The 17,808-nt window shown below is 53.1% G+C and overlaps 1 protein-coding gene across 1 annotated transcript in view; it reads left to right on the forward strand.

The window, feature by feature from the left end:
• prrc2b (proline-rich coiled-coil 2B) overlaps positions 1-17,602 on the forward strand; it is a 36,308-nt gene extending 18,706 nt beyond the window's left edge. The window contains 17 exon segments of the mRNA XM_035390419.1: positions 143-2,161; positions 3,365-3,552; positions 4,029-4,144; positions 4,900-5,044; positions 5,185-5,261; positions 8,433-8,714; positions 8,860-8,961; positions 9,465-9,657; positions 10,117-10,214; positions 10,575-10,702; positions 11,920-12,160; positions 12,639-12,803; positions 13,378-13,457; positions 13,925-14,012; positions 15,065-15,106; positions 15,108-15,277; positions 17,007-17,602. Coding sequence (XP_035246310.1) covers positions 143-2,161; positions 3,365-3,552; positions 4,029-4,144; positions 4,900-5,044; positions 5,185-5,261; positions 8,433-8,714; positions 8,860-8,961; positions 9,465-9,657; positions 10,117-10,214; positions 10,575-10,702; positions 11,920-12,160; positions 12,639-12,803; positions 13,378-13,457; positions 13,925-14,012; positions 15,065-15,106; positions 15,108-15,277; positions 17,007-17,409 — 4,537 coding nt within the window. The 3' untranslated portion in view covers positions 17,410-17,602.
• The last annotated feature ends 206 nt before the right edge of the window (positions 17,603-17,808 follow it).

Genomic DNA, 17,808 nt, shown 5'->3' on the forward strand with positions numbered 1-17,808 from the left:
ATGGTACCAGGTGCAGTTTTCAGAGCTCTTGCTTTCACGTCTTATTTGTGTAGGATAATAGTCAAAAAATGGTCAACAGCTGTCATAATAGTTGTAGTTATCTGTGAACTGTTGACAGGTGTATTCCTTTTGTTTTGTACAGGAGTGAGCGGGCGTGTTCCCAGCAAGAGTCCTACGAGGACAGGGCAAAGGAGTTCGGAGACATCCCGGCTGAGGAGCCCCCCCACCAGGGCTACCGGCAGACCAGGAGGCCGGACCTGGCCTTCGGGGAGCCCGGGAGGAACGTGCTCCAGGACGAGTCCCCGCCGCCCGTCGGCTCGGGCTGGTCCCAGACCGCCGAGTGCGACTATCCCCCCGGCGAGCCCAAGGAGTTCGCCCACGGCCGGTACCACAAGGACGGCGGCGACTCGCGGGATGAGCCGTTCGACTGCTCCTCCAAGGAGAAGGGCTTCGAGTCGGACTGCTGGAGGGCCGAAGCCCCCCTCAAGAAGGAGGGAGGCGGAGGGCTCCAGTCGCAGTGGTCGGATCCTGGCTCCGGCAGCAGCGTCGGCAGCCAGCCGCCCGAGCCGAGCGGGAGGACCCTGATCAGGAGGACCGGGCCCATCAAGAAGCCGGTGCTGAAGGCCCTGAAGGTGGAGGACAAGGAGAACGAGAAGCCCAAGGCCGAGCCCGAGGAGAAGCCCGTCCCGTACCGGCTGGAGAAGGAGGTCCTCACGAACGTGTACGACCTGAAGAAGGATGCTGGTCAGCCCTTGAGCACCCGCCACTCGGTCGCCCTGGCCGTCGCTCCGCCCGAGGAGAAGCACGCCCCGGTCGCAACGAAGGTGGAGAAGACCGTCACCCCTACCGAGGACCTGCTGGAGGTCAGGGACCCGCCGGAGAGCAGGGAGCCGCCCGCCCCGCGCCGAAACAACTGGATCTTCATCGACGAGGAGCAGGCGTTCGGCGGAGCCAGAGGGACAGGGCGGGGCCGGGGGCGGGGCTTCCGCGAGTTCAACTCGCGCGGGGGCGGCCGCGGGGGACGCGGCGGCTGCGGCGGCGAGAACCCCCGGGGAGGCTACGGCAACAGCGTCGGGGCCCAGAGGGGCGGCAGGGGCCGCGGGCTGCGGGAGTTCGGGAAGCCGGAGGACGCGGCGCAGAGAGGGAAGCCGCGGCGGCGCAACGTGAGCGAGACGCTGAGCGAGACCTCCGAGTACGAGGAGCTGCCCAAGCGGCGGCGCCAGAAGGGCTCGGAGAACGGGGAGGCCGCGGGGTACCCCGAGCCCGGGGGCCCCAGGAAGGTGGACAACCGGGACTCGTGGAGGTCCAACAAGGTGTACACGGACGACCAGGGCAGCGGCGGGGAGTCCCGAGACAAGTCCAAAGCCGCCAGAGGGTTCGGGCGCTCGTTGCCCCCGCGCCTGACCAACAGCGGGTACACCCGGGGTTTCGGGTCCCGCGAGATGTCCAGCTGGAGGGGCAGGGGCGGGCAGTTCGGGGGCGGCCCCGCGCAGGAGAACGGTTACGGGCTCGGGACGGAAGCCTTCCAGAGGAGGCCCCTGGACCGGGACCCCCTGAAGTACGGCCAGAAGTACCCGGGCTCCTTCGCCGAAAACGGCGTGGACGACCGAGGCGGGGAAGCCGGCGACTACTACCTGGACGGCGACAACCCCGACAACCGGCCGCTGAGGCGGCGCCGGCCCCCCCGCCAGGACAAGCCCCCGCGATTCCGCCGCCTGCGGCAGGAGAGGGAGCCCGGCGGGCCGTGGAACGGCGAGGAGTACGTCAACGGCGACTTCGCCGGCCACTGGCCCGCGCGCCCCAAGGCCGGCGAGGAGGCCGTGCCCGGGCACCACCCCAGGGGGCGGAGCCACCAGGACCAGGCGGAGGACTGGGAGACCGGCTCGGACAACAGCGACTTCAACGAGCGGCAGGACAGGCGCGGCGGCGCCTCCCAGCCCGACGCCCCCTCGGACTCCGGCCACGGCGAGCTGGGCGGCGGGGAGAAGAGGGAGCTCTCCAAGAGGAGCTTCTCCAGCCAGCGCCCTCTGGTGGACAGGCAGAACCGCAAGGGGGACCCCGGCGTCCTGGAGGGGAGCAAGCTGTCCCGACCTGTCGACGGCTCGACCAAGCCTGGAAGGGGCGACGGATGGCAGAACGGGATGTCTCCCAACAGCAAGAGGTGAACCTTCGGGCGCGGTGTAGATACGGGAGCTATTGCTGCAGCACCCAAACCTGGGACAGATTTACTGTGTATATGAACGGGCACCCCATGGGAAACCAGGATAAACCTGCTGGAGATCCCCTCTGGGGGAGATAATGTTATCCCTCTTATAGAAGAAATTTAAGCCTATAGCTGAAAAATAAGGGCCTGATTTAGAAGAGTTAGGTTAGAGCAGTGCGCGTAACTACGTGAATGAATGATTGAAATTAGTATTCATTCAGTTGATATTCAATTAATATTCATAACGTTCATTCTTATTTTGGGTTAAACGGGACCTTCCTACTGTACATTTGTTGGCTCATTCCAAAATAATTCTTTCTTAGTCCAATATCAAGGCCCATTCAGAACACTGCTTTCCTAGAAAGACCAACTTTAGTACTTATTTTTAAACCAGTTAAATTCGTAGCATGAGTCAAAGCAGTTCATCTGCTGCCACTGACTTTGTGCTGGATCTTGTGAAATGTCTCTGTGTGACTAATCAGACGTCTGAGGATCTGTGGGACGGACTGCTTACCACACAACACATACGTTGTACGGCGGCAGACTATTTAAAATTCGGGCTAAAATTAAACTCATGACACGCCGTCTCCCTGGGAGAAGCCCGGTCTGTTAAAGGGACATTTCACTTTTGGTCTAACACAAGGATTTTTTGTGGAGCTTTCCCTGTTGCATTTGCATAGCGCAAATACTGTCCTCCACGGTTTGTGCTTCAAACCGTAATTTTTTGGCGAGGCCCCGAAAACTGATGGGAGTGAATCGGGAGGTGGGCAACCCCGGGAGGAACGGCGATGCCGTTAACGGTTAACGGGGACAGCTGATGTTGCTAGTATTCACTCTATGCAAATGCACTGGACTGAGCTCCTCAAAATGACTCGTTATACCAAAGTGAAATATCCCAGCTAAGCGGAAAGAAGAAAGATGCCTTGGCGTCGTTGAAAATTGATCGCAGTAACGACATAAAAAATTGAAACGAAGTTTGCGGTTAACTTAACCATCCAGGGAAAATTGCGTTTGTGTTCTGAGGTGTTTATGGTCGCTGAATACGTCTGAAAGCGTAGCGGCTTTGGACAAGACCGTGGTGCCTTCCGTCTGTGTTGAAATAACGCGCTCGATCATTACATTGTTGCTCTTTTTTTGGTTTCGCTCATTTTGGCCCCTCAGGAGCCAGGAGGACGCGGGTTCGGGGCTGAGTTCCGGCTCGGTCTACAGCGTGGAGCAGTCCGAGGACAGCCCCCAGACCGTCCCGGCCGAGGCCCCCGGCAAGAAGGCGGAGAAGGAGCTGAGAGCGGGGCAGCTGAAGGGGGACAAGGACGAGCCCCTGTCCCAGTACGACCCCAACAGCTACCCGCGTGAGTGAGACACGGCCGCCTTTAACGCCCCGGAGCGTAGGGGCCGCGCGGAACGCGCCCGAAACGCTCGCGGGGAGCGAGTGCGTTTAATAGCGCGCTCCTCTTCCTCTGGAGTTTGTGCATTGATGGCGCTGTCAGCAGATCTATGGGCAAACTGAATGGGGACTATTACGTAACTGAAATCAAGCAATTGAATTCATTGTCCAGCACGCTCTCTATGCCTATTTTGTAATAATTCTGAATGAGTATTAATTACTGATTAGTAATGAATCTTTTTTCTGTGTGCAACAGAAATTTCTATTTGGAGTTGAGCTGGTTTTCTTTCTGTAATTTTTTTATTTAATATTTTTTTTAATTAACTCGCATTAAAAATGGGGGTTTTGTTGGGAGCACCACAGTTTTAAGGTGAAGCTTGCTGGGGTATTTGCTGGGATATTGGCGTTCTTTTGATGACTTACCTCTGTTTGTGCCCGCAGTGGAGGGCGATGTGGGGCCCGCTGTGCCCGGTCCGGACGGCTTCCCGGAGGTGCTCTCCAAAAAGCAGCGGCGCCAACAGGAGGAAGACCGCAGGAGGAAGGAGCAGGGGGCGCCAGTGAGTCGGAGACGGGGGCGGGGGGAGTCTGGGGGCTGGGGGGCAGACGCGCCTCGTGATCTAGATCATCATACCGGGAGCGTAAGTGTCTCTCCCTCCGCATAGCACTAAACCATCCCAGATTTTATCACAGGCTGGGCTTCATGGGAGGAAGTTTCCTATTGGTGGATTCCACTCTGTGCTCTTGACTGCTTTTAGTTAGACCTGAAATGGCTTTGACTGCTTTTAGTTAGACCTGAAATGGCTTTGACTGCTTTTAGTTAGACCTGAAATGGCTTTTACTTCTTTTAGTTGGACCTGAAATAGCTTTGACTGCTTTTACTAAGACCTGAAATGGCTTTGACTGCCTTTAGTTGGACCTGAACTGGCTTTGACTGCTTTTAGTTAGACCTGAGATGGCTTTGACTGCTATATGGTGCCAGTGATGTCCACCTATACTGCTCGCAAAGGGGTCAAAACTGGATGAAGTCCTGGACATTGTTACAATATTCTTATATTTTCTGTTTACCACTACTTCCTGAATTATTTATAGAGATAGATTGCTAACCAATGCCTGGATTTTTGGGTTGGGAATATTTTTGTTGGGCTGTCTGTTTATTGGTTGTTTTTTCAACTCTTACAGGACAGTTCTGTGTCCGCAAAGTTTACAAATTGAGACAGAAAACGAAGTGTTCAGCACACAAAATCATTTTAAGGAATAAGAAATTTCTGAAAATTTGCTGAGAATATCCATTTCCCAAAAAAACACGCTTCAGGTACCCGTTAAGAACCGGGCGATCACCTCGAAAATGCCGCCGCGCTTCGCCAAGAAGCAGGGCGGCCTTTCTCTGGAGCAGCAGGCGGAGGACGTGATGTCGGCCAGCAACCTGGGCACCGAGATCTGGGAGACCAACAGCTCGGGTGAGAACGGCGCCTTCGCCCTCCCGCCACCGGGGGGAGCTGTAGCCTGCGGGGTTAGCCCGTCCCAGATTGGATGTGCTGCTCTATCCCGATGTAGCCGTGTCCTTAAAAACCGGTTTGCCGTTTCCCCCCCCCCGCAGCCCTCGCCGTCCAGTCGTCCGGCGGAGACTCCTGGACGAAGCCGGTGTCGTACCCGGGGGCGGAGCCCAACTCTGAGGTAGGTCGGCCAGGCGCACGCGCGGGTTTTTTTGCACCCCGCCTCCGTTCGCTGTGAGCGTGGGAGAGGCTGCGGGCGGTCGGGAGGAATGAGGATTGAGGAACGGACAGGCGGTTGGTCGCGGGTTCCGGTTTGGCCGTGATGGCAGGTCTGTACGGCGTGTCTGTCCAGCAGCAGTGTTTCCGTAGGCAACCCAAACGCCCGCCCCTTCTGCTCGGCTGGGAACAGGGAGGCCGTCCCCCTAGCAGTTTTCCCCAAATAGCACCCGGCTCTTCATTGGCTAGCGTTAGCCCCCCCCCCCCTTCCCCCAGCTTCGCCCCAGGGTGCACCTGTTTACTCCTCCGCCCCTCCCACCCTGTGAGCTCTTCTCTGTGGACCTGCGTTGCCCTGGCGTGAGGGTGCCAGCCAAGGGGGGGCCTCCCCCCCCCCCCCCCCCTTCCCTGACACGCCCCCCGAGACTCAGCATGCTGGCTAAGCCCCAACCTGGAGAGAGAGGAAGAAAAATAAAACAACAAGGCAGAAATTTCCAAATTGAAAGTTCCAAAATTAAGCGCATCAACTGCGGTGGTATTTGAGGGGGAGAAAGGGACCTTTTACATTTTACTTATTTCTTTTTAAATCTGAGTCCCTCCTGACTAAAAGAGCTAAATTTAATGCAGCACAACCCAAGCGGACGCGGCGCAGTTGTGAATAGAGCCTGTGTGTTGTGTGTCTATTCCCAGGTGTTTAGGGGGAGTCAGGTCGACAGTGGCATTGACCTGAGCGCTGAGTCTCGGGGCTCCTCGGCTAGCTCCTCCCAGAGAAGTTCCCCCTACGGCGCCCTCGGGCCGCAGGAAATCGCCGGGTCCGCCCAGGCCAGGCCAAATACCGACGGCCCCAAAGACCTGCCTCCCAAGCAGATGGAAAAGGTGCAGTGAGAAACCCCCCCCCCCCCCCCTTTCCAAAAAACCCTTTTCCCTGAGTCACCTTCTAGAACGAGAAGTTAGGGTCCCGTGCTCCTTGGAACGGCGTGCTTTTTATTTTGTTTTTTTGGTGTGCTGGGGCGGTTTGGTGGCGGAACCCTGACTGTGCCTGCGGGGCGGCGCTTAATTTGGCTGTGGTTGTCACGGAAACGACGATTCCCATCTCCCTGTGAGAGCGCAATGGATGGGGGTGGGGGGGGTGGGGGGGTTCTTCCTTGGCAGCTGTGCAGGAAACGCACCCCTTCGATGGGTCGAATGGGTCGGGTTGGTGGAGGAGGGTGGAGAGTGGTGTCTTTGGGGGGCGGTATGCGCTTGGCCAAAGGTGTGCAACTAGGGCTGTATCCGTCTCTGTCTTTCGTGCATCTTAATTAGCCCCTCTGTTTGTGCCATCTGACAATTTAGCTACACTTCTCAATAAGCGCGTGAATGACAGCCGACGTCTGTTCTCGTGTCCTTATGTGAAACGTTTTACTGTGATCTAATCTGAACCACTGTTGGTGCATGCAACCAGTTAGCTCATTTAGCCGGATTAATTGATGGAAACAACAACTTGCATACAGACTTCTAAAGACAATGGATTCAGAGAAATGGTTCGAAGAAATGAAAGCAACCACCCCTTCAACTAGATTACATGTCCCTTAAAAAGCTGACTTTGAGCTACCATGTGTGAATAGGGTCAAGATTGCTTATAGAAGCAGAAAAATAGTATTTAGGGGGAGGGGTCACAGGCTCGCCTCTTCCATAGAGCTCGGTGGGGTGGGGGTGATTGCTTTCGGGATGGCTGTGGCTTCATAGCTGCGGATGGTTCCTGCCAGCCTGCTCTCTGTAAACCCAAAGGGGCCGTCGGGGGTCAAGGGCAGCTCTTGGTCCCATAGAAGTGCTTCCATGTCTTCACCCCAGAACTCTCATAATTCCCCCCTCCCCTCTGAGCCAAGTGGTCGGCATCCATCCCAAACCAGGGTGGTGGGTCTCTGATCCCATGTGAACTGGACACACCTGTGGAGGCATCCAACAGTGCTCACACCATCCATCCATTATCCATACTCGCTTATCTTATCTTATCTTGGGCAGGGTCCATCCATTATCTATACCTGCTTATCCTGGGCAGGGTCCATCCATTATCTATACCTGCTTATCCGGGGCAGGGTCCATCCATTATCTATACCCACTTATCCTGGGCAGGGTCCATCCATTATCTATACCCACTTATCCTGGGCAGGGTCCATCCATTATCTATACCCGCTTATCCTGGGCAGGGTCCATCCATTATCTATACCCGCTTATCCTGAGCAGGGTCCATCCATTATCTATTCCCGCTTATCCTGAGCAGGGTCCATCCATTATCTATTCCCGCTTATCCTGGGCAGGGTCCATCCATTATCTATACCCGCTTATCCTGGGCAGGGTCCATCTATTATCTATACCCGCTTATCCTGAGCAGGGTCCATCCATTATCTATACCCGCTTATCCTGGGCAGGGTCCATCCATTATCTATACCCGCTTATTTGGGGCAGGGTCCGTCCATTATCTATACCCGCTTATCCTGGGCAGGGTCCATCCATTATCTATACCCGCTTATCCTGGGCAGGGTCCATCCATTATCTATACCCGCTTATCCAGGCCAGGGTCACGGGGGGGTGCTGGAGCATATCCCAGCGTGCATTGGGCGAGAGGCAGGATTACACGCTGGACAGGCCGCCAATGTATCGCAGGGCAGTGTTCATACCAACTTGGCCTATTACTACTTTACTTTAAAAATGGTGTTGCTTTTCGCCGATTCAGGAGCTGCAAAGGAGAAATGGAGGAGCAAAGATTTCCATCTCTTATTACATTTAATGTGTGTGTAGAATTAAGAAACGAAAGGCCTTCTGGTTTTCAGTATTTCTTGTTGACTGGTGTTCTTGTCGAATCATTTTCCAGTGAAACACTTCACATGTGAAAATGTTGCGACCTTCAGTCTTGTCTTCACTGATAAAGCTTGAGTACAGATCTTTGAGGGATAGATGTGTATTGACATGAAAACTTTTAAATTGTACCATCATTTTATAATTTATGCTAATTATGTATGCTATTATGCTAATGCTTTGTGTTAATATGCCAAGTCCTAGAGTTTACATATTACTGTGTTTTACATATTATTAGTTTCTTATCTTGTTTGAGGTTTTTGGCTGCCTAAGCCACACCCTTCCTCTCTCCCTGTGACCCCAGGATTCGGACGCCGGGCCGGAGCAGAACAAGGAGCACAAGCCGGGTCCAATCGGGAACGAGCGCTCGCTGAAGCACCGGAAGGGCTCGGAGGGCGTGGAGCGGCTGGAGGGCCCCATCGCCCCCGTCAACGGCGTGGAGATCCACGTGGACAACGTCATCCCCGTCCCGCCCATCGAATTCGGCGTCAGCGCCAAGGACTCCGACTTCAACCTGCCCCCTGGCTCCACCCCTGTGCCCGTGTCCAACCCCATCACCAAACTGCAAGACCCCCTGGCTGGGAACGTGAGTGATAGTTGTAGTTAAAGGCAGAGTGGGTTAGGGTGGTGATGGGAGTTGTAGTTAAAAGCGGAGTTGGTGCAGGTGATGATGGTAGTTGTAGTTCAAAGTGGAGTGGGTTCAGGTGATGATTGTGGTCATTTGTCTCCAGGCCGCCCTCTCTCAGGGGATCCCCATGCTTCGGAGAGACCACCTGCAGCCCGGCATCAACCTGAACCCCATGTCCTTCCCCAGCGCTGACCTCACTCTCAAGGTACCCCCTCCACACGCATACACCCTCAAAAGCACGCACATGCATGCACGCTCAAACTCAGTACATGCTCACATACACACGTGCGCAAAAACATGCACACACTTGCACAAACTCGTGCACACACATGCACACGCGTGCACTGAACAACTTGTTCACTCAAACATGCATTCTCAAAAGCGTGCGCACGCACATACTCTCTCAAGCAGTCGCACACACCTTTTAAACCCATCTCTGATGGAAATGTCTCCTTTCAGAAAGCCATACGCCATCCAATAAACTCAAATCCTGTCAGACTGCTTCCAGGTCTTATGCAAGATGCTCTCATTCCAGTTAATCATTCCTGCTACTCATGGTGCAGAAATCTGCCTGTATAGACACGCACGCACTCTCACACTCTGCAGACTGATCCTGGATGTGTGGTTGCTGGTTTCTGCCACTGTGCGCGTGTGCGCGTGTGACCGGCTCCCGGGCACCCCGCCCGCCCCCTCTCTCTCCCTCTGCAGATGGAGTCCGCGCGGAAGGCGTGGGAGAACTCTCAGTCTCTGCCGGAGCAGGGGTCCCCGGGGGCCCCCGGGTCGGGCGGCCAGCCCCCCTGCAGCGTCGGCTCCTCCAGCGGGGTCAGCTACAGCTCCTTCGGGGGGGTGTCCATGCCCCCCATGCCCGTGGCGTCCGTGGCTCCGTCCGTCTCCATGCAAGGCAAGCCCCCCCCCCCCCCTCGCTCCACGCACCTGCTACCTGCCCCTGCCAGCTCCACTGGAGCCACACTGGAGTTCACTATAAATGGCATTTGTTCTGCATTAAAGCGCATGCTCGTGGCCAGTTACAAGTCTTCAGTGTTATGTGCACCATAGTGAATGGCAGTTGAAATCTAAACAGCAGTATGTAATTTTGACATGTTTAATTTATGTATGTTTAAAGTGCTCCAGTCAAAAAAAAAACCTGGAGCGCAAAATATTTCTCGCAAACATGGCTACCCAGCTCGAAGGTGCCGAATCCGACATTTTGGTTGTGGCGTCGGCGTCGGTGTCAGTGAGTCGCTAAATGCCTGTGACACGGGGGACTCTGTTACTGTACGTGATTGCACAGTGGGAATAACTCTAATGAATGTTGTGGAGATTTTGACGCTGCCTCCCCCCCCCCCATCCCTGTCTCCAGGTAACCACATCCCCCCCCTGTATCTGGACGGCCATGTGTTCCCCAGCCAGCCCCGCCTGGTGCCCCCCAACATGACCCAGCAACAGAGCTATCAGCAGGTACGGCTTCCTGCGTCCAATCGGAGGAGAGCTCCTCTTTCTTGTGCGCCGTCATGGTAACCAGGGCCAGGTTCCATCTACCCCTGCAAGTAGTCTTCAGCCCAGAATGTGGAATCATGGAAGCGCTTGAAAATGAATAAATGTGGCGGGGGGGGGAGAGAATAGAAATAAATAAAAATTCACACTGTACGTGTTGCTCTCGAGCGCTGCGTTTCATCGACCGGCGCCATGGAAACGGCGAGCCTGTTAAAAAGTGCGTGGGTTGCCGTGGTTGCTCAGCGGCGCTCTTGCCCCCATTGACAGGCAGACCAGTTTAACCGTTTCCCGTCTGTCCGTCCCTCTCTCCGTCTGTGTGTCCAGGCGGCGGCCGCTCAGCAGATCCCCATCTCCCTGCACACGTCCCTGCAGGCGCAGGCCCAGCTCGGCCTGCGGGGGGCGCTGCCGGTCTCCCAGTCCCAGGAGATGTTCAGCTCCATGCCCCCGTTCAGGTACGGACGCTCCGTCCCGTGAGTGCTGCGTTTGTGTCTGCGTCTAAACCCGTCTGGCTGGATTCTGATGGTGCTCTTAGCGGTGTCCCACTGGGGCCTCCTCACCTACCCTTATTCCAGCCCTTGGCATTTTATTTAAAATTTTAATTCAGAATTATTCTTTTCAGGCTGAGAATGTGGGGACACAGGGAGATTTGATATGGGTTTTTAAAAATGTATTTATATGGGGTTTGCACCCTTTTTCAGAGTTCTAACTTAGTGGATTGCAGAATACATTTCAAGTTGAGCTCTGAAAGCAGAACAAGGAGGCCACAGGTGTAAATTAATGAGAGATCACTGAAATCAGGAAGTCTTTTTCACACACTGGGTTCATGCTTAGCTTTGCAGCTCTTGCAGTAGAAGCACCCTTGGTGCACTATAGGACCAAAAATATCTGGACACCCCTTGGTCTGGGGCTGTTTTTCATGTTTTGGGCTAAGCCCCTTAGTTTCAGTGAAGGCCAATCTTGATCCTACAGCATACAATCACATTATAGTCCATTCTGTGCTTCCCCAGCAATTTGGGGAAAGCCTTTTCCTGTTTCAGCTTGACAATGCCCCTGGGCACACAGCAAGGTTTATATAGAAATGGTTTTGTCAACAAAGGCGTGGAAGATCTTGACTAGCCTGCATAAAGCCTTGACCCCCAACCCCATCCAGCGCCTTTGCGATCAATGGAAAGTCAGGCCTAATCGCCCAATCAGTGCCCGTCCTCACTAATGCTCTTCTAGCTGAATGGAAGTAAATCCCTGCGTCAACGCTCCAATATCTAGTATAAAGCCTTCCCAGAAGAGTGGAGGTTATTACAGCAGCAAAGGGTGGACCAGCTCCATATTACTGCCCATAATTTTGGATGAGATGGATGTCAGGTGTCCACATACTTTTTGGCCATGTAGTGCATGTTCCAGGCTCAGTATGTTCCAGTATCTCCACGGCAGGAAAATGACAAGTCTGGATGGGCAGAATGGCCTGTTCTCATGACCGCACACTATGTCCCCAATGCGTTATGTTCGGTGCTCGAGTGTTTACTTATTGGCTTGTGTAACGACTGTGGGGAAAATGCAGAAGCTCAGTGCACTCGTAAGCAGGCAAATCGAGTCCCCTGCAGCTACTGCAGTGACAGTTTTTCTGACCCCGCCCCCTCAGAAAGCGCTCTCATTTTCGGTTTTCCCCCGGCAGGTCCCAGGTCTACATGCACCCCAACCTGTCCCAGCCCAGCGCCATGGTGCTGTCGGGGGGAGCGCCCCTGAAGGGGCCCTACTCGGCCTTCCCGGGCATGCAGCCCTCGGACATGGTCAAGACCCAGTCGGGGTCCCACTACCAGCCCCTCAACGGCGGGCAGCCCCTGGTGTACGACGGCCAGATGAACCAGGGGCCCGGCATGGGCACCTCCCAGCTCATGGACTCCCAGCTCATCCAGGTGAATTTGGTGGTCATGTGACCGCGGCGCTTCGAGACTGCCGATTGGCTGCTTCGGTGGTTTGCTCTCGGGTCGGTTAAAGGGGCCCCAGTGTGATGGTGGAAGTTCAGATCGGCCAGACGTTTTGCATATCTGCTGATGGGGGAGGAGCAAGGCTTTGGCCTGCTGTGACTCTATATGGACTACATTTCCCGTCATCACTGCTCGGAAATGCCACTGATGTAGCCTCAAAACCACTTATAAGCTTGCGTTTGACTCTTGTACCACTGCTTGAGCTTATTGAACTCATGTATTGGCATCAGCAATCGACTGGCCAGATTCATAGGCGTTTAATCACTTCAATTAAAATCCCCAGACCTCCTCTCTGTTGTGATTTCTGTTAGGGTAACAGGAGTGTTAAGTGGAACAGTTGGTTGCTCCATCTCTGGTGTGATTTGTTACTGAATTGTAAAGGTTCTAACCCCGCCCCTCGTCCCAGGTGACCATGCCCCTCCCCGGCTCCCAGCTGCGCTACGGTTCCCAGCAGCACCTCATCCTGCCCCAGTCCATCCAGCTGCAGCAGGGCCAGAACCTGTCTGTGGGCGGGCCCAGACGCATGATGCCGCCCGGATCCCAGCCCCCTGTCCTGCCCGGCAACAGAGAGGCAAGACGCTCCTCAGCCGATCAGCATTACTCTTACACTGCTCACCCAATCAACTTTTACTCTTACTTTTACACTCCTCACCCAATCAACTTTTACTCTTACTTTTACACTCCTCACCCAATCAGCATTACTCTTACTTACTCTTACACTCCTCGCCTAATCAGCATTATTGCCTGGCTTTAGTCTGTTTTTGGAGTCATTATCAGCCCCCCCCCCCCCCCCCCCCCCCCATTTTGGTGTTGCTGCTTAGCGTATGCCTGCTTGTGTTAAGCCAGGTTATCGTCATGTGAGACTACGAGTTTTGTGTGCGCCTGTATTTCAAGTAGTATTTCGGCTATTTATACACACTTCGCTCCAAACCAAAACTGCCTCATTCAAAATGAACATCCAGCCGATGTCCGTCAGATTGTTGCCTTTTCAACTCTTGTTCTACGGATACAGTTTTATGTTTTCATTCAGGGGTTTAGGGGAAGTTGGTTTTTGGCCTGTTATGTGGTGATAGTTTCAGCTTGCTGGTTTTGTTCTGGGTTGATGATGATGATGATGACCTCTCCGTTATGCCCTCCCCTCTTAGACCTCTCAGATGGAGATGAAGGGCTTTCAGTTTTCAGACAAGCCCAACCATTCGCCCGGCATGTCAGGAGGCTCCTACAGGTAAGAACCGAGAGGGCTGATGGAAGTTGTAGTTCAGCGGCAGCTACATGAGCTATGTTTAAGCCCGGCCCTGAACTACATCTCCCATCAGCAGCCTATGCATTAAATAATTTCACCTTGTTGAACCTAATCCTGCTGCCTACCACACAGTGGAATGCATATTCAGGACTTAAAGTCCTCGTTTCCTCCTGCCGCACAAGTTTTTTTTTTTTTTAAGAAGTCTTATCTAGGATAGGTGGCCACACAAGAACAAAATGTTTTAAACGTATTTAAATATATCCACTCTAATAAAACGTGGCTCAGTAGTTTGCCGTGCGAGTTAAAGGAAATTAGCTTGGGTGCTTCTGCGAGGCTTCGGTGCTTGAGAAGCAGAGCTGAGCCGTGTGCCGTTACGGTGCGTGTGGGTAACCAGCCTGTGAACTGTTGTTGTTAGCGGTAACGGTCCCTCCCCCCCCCCCCCCCCCCAGGCCCGGCTCCGCCAGCCCCAGCGGGAAACCCTCGGGCCCCGGGTGCCCCACCACGGTGGCCGCTCTCTCTGGACACTACGCTCAGCAGGTACGGGAGGGGGGGGGGCCCCTCCGCACACCACTGGCCCCTGTCTTGCATGGACATGTACACTTCAGACCTGTACACTTCAGACCTGTACACTTCAGACCTGTACACTTCAGACCTGTACACTTCAGACATGTACACTTCAGACATGTACACTTCAGACATGTACACTTCAGACATGTACACTTCAGACCTGTACACTTCGGCCTGTACACTTCAGACCTGTACACTTCAGACCTGTACACTTCAGACCTGTACACTTCAGACCTGTACACTTCAGACCTGTACACTTCAGACCTGTACACTTCAGGCCTGTACACTTCAGACCTGTACACTTCAGGCCTGTACACTTCAGACCTGTACACTTCAGACCTGCACACTTCAGACCTGTACACTTCAGACCTGCACACTTCAGACCTGTACACTTCAGACCTGTACACTTCAGACCTGTACACTTCAGACCTGTACACTTCAGACATGTACACTTCAGACATGTACACTTCAGACCTGCACACTTCAGACCTGTACACTTCAGACCTGTACACTTCAGGCCTGTACACTTGCAGGAGTTGCACTGCTTATTTATACAGCAGGCTATTGACTGAAGTTATTCAGGGTGTGTTTTACTCAGAGGTACAGAGTACAATACAAAAAGATTTTAATAAATCAAGGATCTGAACAGTGCCCTGACATCAGATGAAAAATGATTTGTGTTCTCGGCTTAAGTGAAAGGTTAAAGACATTAGTGTTAAACACTCTAGTCTGAATAAATGTGAATGAGCCTTGGATGCGCATGGGAAAGCTGTAGATATGAGAGTTGTGCCTGTATGTGCTGATCTCTCTCTCTCTTTCTCTCTTCCTTCCCCTCCTCCCCTCTCCTTTCTCATCCTCTCACTCTCCCTCCCCCCTCAACCTCACTCTCTTTCCCTCTCTCCCTCTTCCCTTGTCCTTTCTCATCCTCTCACTCTCTCCCTCCCCCCTCCTTGTCTGTTTGTGTCTCCCTTGCTGCCCCGTTTCTCACTCTCGTTCTCTCCCCCCCCCTGCACCTCCCCCAGGTGCCCCCCCCTCCCCAGGGCAGCATGGTGATGCACATGCGCCCCCCCCACCACCGGCCCCTTCCCCAACCCCATCCAGCGCCCCGTCATGCAGGTCAACAAGACCGTGATCATCCGCTCCCCCCCCTACCCCAGCCCCGGCCGCGAGGCCCCCCCCTCCTGCTCCCCCGCCCCCCCGACCCCTCCCCCGCAGGTCCTGAGGATGGCACGAAGGTGAGCCACCCGCTGTAAATATAGGTAATTCCATTTTACTCTTTCATTCTCCCACCCCCCCTCCCCCTTAATCTCTTCTTATCTTCCGGCCACAGCCAGGTAAGGTTAGAATTCTTACCCAGTTCAGACTTTTGTGAAGACAGGTCGGATCCCAAGAGCATTTATTTATTTATTTTTATTTTTTTTTGGAAAGCACCAGAGCTGTTTTATGTTTATAAAATGAAAGATTAAATGAATGTTTTAAAAACGATTCCAAATTTTGGTAAAATGACCCCCGTCTCCAGTGGTGTACAGCTTTGTTCCTGTAATGGTTGTTTATCTGTTTTTCCACTGGCTTTGCTTCGACGAGCACTTTTGAAGTTACCCGAATTAAATTTCCTCACATGTGACCAGTGCCTGATCTGCTCCTTGAAGTCTGAAATAATCAGAGTTCGGTTCCGATTTGGACGCTGATACCTGTCCTTGCGTCTTGCAAATGCGATCTGGGCACGTGTAAAGTTCTATGGGCAGTGGTCCAGAAAAAAATTCGATTTCAAAAAATAAAGCGTTGAATGGGATATTTCACTTTGGTACATCACGCAAAAGCCTACGCCTTTGTATTTGTGTAGCGTGAATGCTAGCAGCACGTCCCTGCTGACCGTTAACATCAGTGCCCTTCCTCCTGGTTTTTCGGGGGCCATTCACTCCCATTCATTTTCGTGACCTCGCCGAAATTAAATGTTTTAAAACCCAAACTACGGAGAATAATGGGTCATACAGTCACAGGTTTTTTGACTATCTGATGCGTTATTGCCTTATAAAAGAAAAAGGTTTTAATTTAGCGACGTGTCCTTGAGCGCGACAATTCACATTCACATGGGCGCGCATATAAAAACACCTTTTAAAAACTACGGTTTGCCGGATTTCTACACGGTAGCCAATATGAAATTAGCTTCTCTGTTCACCTCGAAAAACCTCAGACCTTTTGAGGTTTGTACTTTCTTTTGTCGACCTATTATTCTCCGTGGTTTGGGTTTTAAAATGATTCATTTTGGCGAGGTCACCCGAATGAATGGGAGTGGACGGGAACCGAAAACAGGAAAAACGGCGCCGTTAACGGTCAACACGGACATCTGATGTCGCTAGTATTCGCGCTACGCAAATATAACGTTAAAAAAAGTAATCATGTCCAGAGAAGGGGGGGACCCCCGTTTATCTGCCACAGTCACACTATTGCAGTCATCTTACCAGTACTGTCACCAACAGACGCTTTGGGGACATGATCACACTTTTAAAATAGCACCATTAATCGGTATCGGAATACAGAGATTTTATAGTTATTTGTTTGTGTTCGATTGTGTTGATTAGTTGCATTGCTGCGGCCCTAAGTCTGTATGAGGACCGTGTGTAGAAATTCAAACCACACGCTTTTGAATTCGAACAAAATTATTGTTCCACTTCCAACTACTTTTTTTTTTTGGTTACATTTTTCAAGTTAATGTAAGAGCGCTAACTAGTCCTTTTTCAGGGTTATGGGCTGAAGTTTATTTTTCTGAAAGTATTGTGTTGTGATTGATTTCGCTGCTCTGGTTGCGGGGGGTTTGTGGGATGTGTGCACAGATCCTGTAACTGCTGTCTCCGTGTGTCGATTTTTATGTTCATTTTATATCGTATACGCGGGGTTTGACGGTCTTGTTAATTTTGGCTTTTTTCCCTCTCCCTCTCTCTCTCTTTCTCTCCTCATCGGAAGACGAGGACCCCGCGGGACGTTTGCCAGGGCGAAGGGAAAGGAGCGCCGGGGCCGGGGGGAGTGCCAGGCCAGCCGCACGAGCCCCCGCCCCCGGGGCAGATCCAACCGGCCCGCACCGGTGCCATCAAGCCACACACCGTCAAGATGGAGGAGGGAAAAGCCTAGCCTTCAAAATCCCAGCTGCATCCACCGAGCCCCTCCCCTCGCCTTGCCCCGCCCCCCCCCTGACACGAGGCCCCTCCCCTCGCCTTGCCCCGCCCTCCCTGACACGAGGCCCCTCCCATCCGCACCGCTTCGGCTTTTCCGGAGCCTCGGAACGAGAGGGGGAGTGGGAGGGGCTACAAATCCAAATCCCAAAATTTGGAAGAATCAAAAAAAAAAAATAAAAAAAAAACAATTTTAAAAAAAGAAAAGGAAAAACAGCCCGGACACTATTAGTTAACACAGCGTATGAATATATATAAATATATAAATATATAGACACCATAGTTCTGGGACACACTTCTAAGCAGAATTTCTTCATTTTCACCTTATTTATTAACACTTATTATCCATCGCAAGAGAGGAATAATGGTTTAAAAAAAAAAAAAAAAAGTGTTATGTTGCGCCCTCCTCCCCCCTCCCCATCAGTGAAAACAAATGCTCAAGACCAGAAATGTAAATGACCCCTGCAGTACAACCTTCAGCTCTGCCCCCCAGCCCCTCCCGCCCCCCCCCCCCCAACTTCACCTTCTGACATGGCAGACTTTGAGCAAATCCAGCAGTGGGAGGACACCCCCCCCCCCCCCCCCCCCCCCCCAAG

The sequence above is a fragment of the Anguilla anguilla genome, chromosome 14 (genome assembly GCF_013347855.1).
Source record: "Anguilla anguilla isolate fAngAng1 chromosome 14, fAngAng1.pri, whole genome shotgun sequence".
Lineage (NCBI taxonomy): Eukaryota > Metazoa > Chordata > Actinopteri > Anguilliformes > Anguillidae > Anguilla > Anguilla anguilla.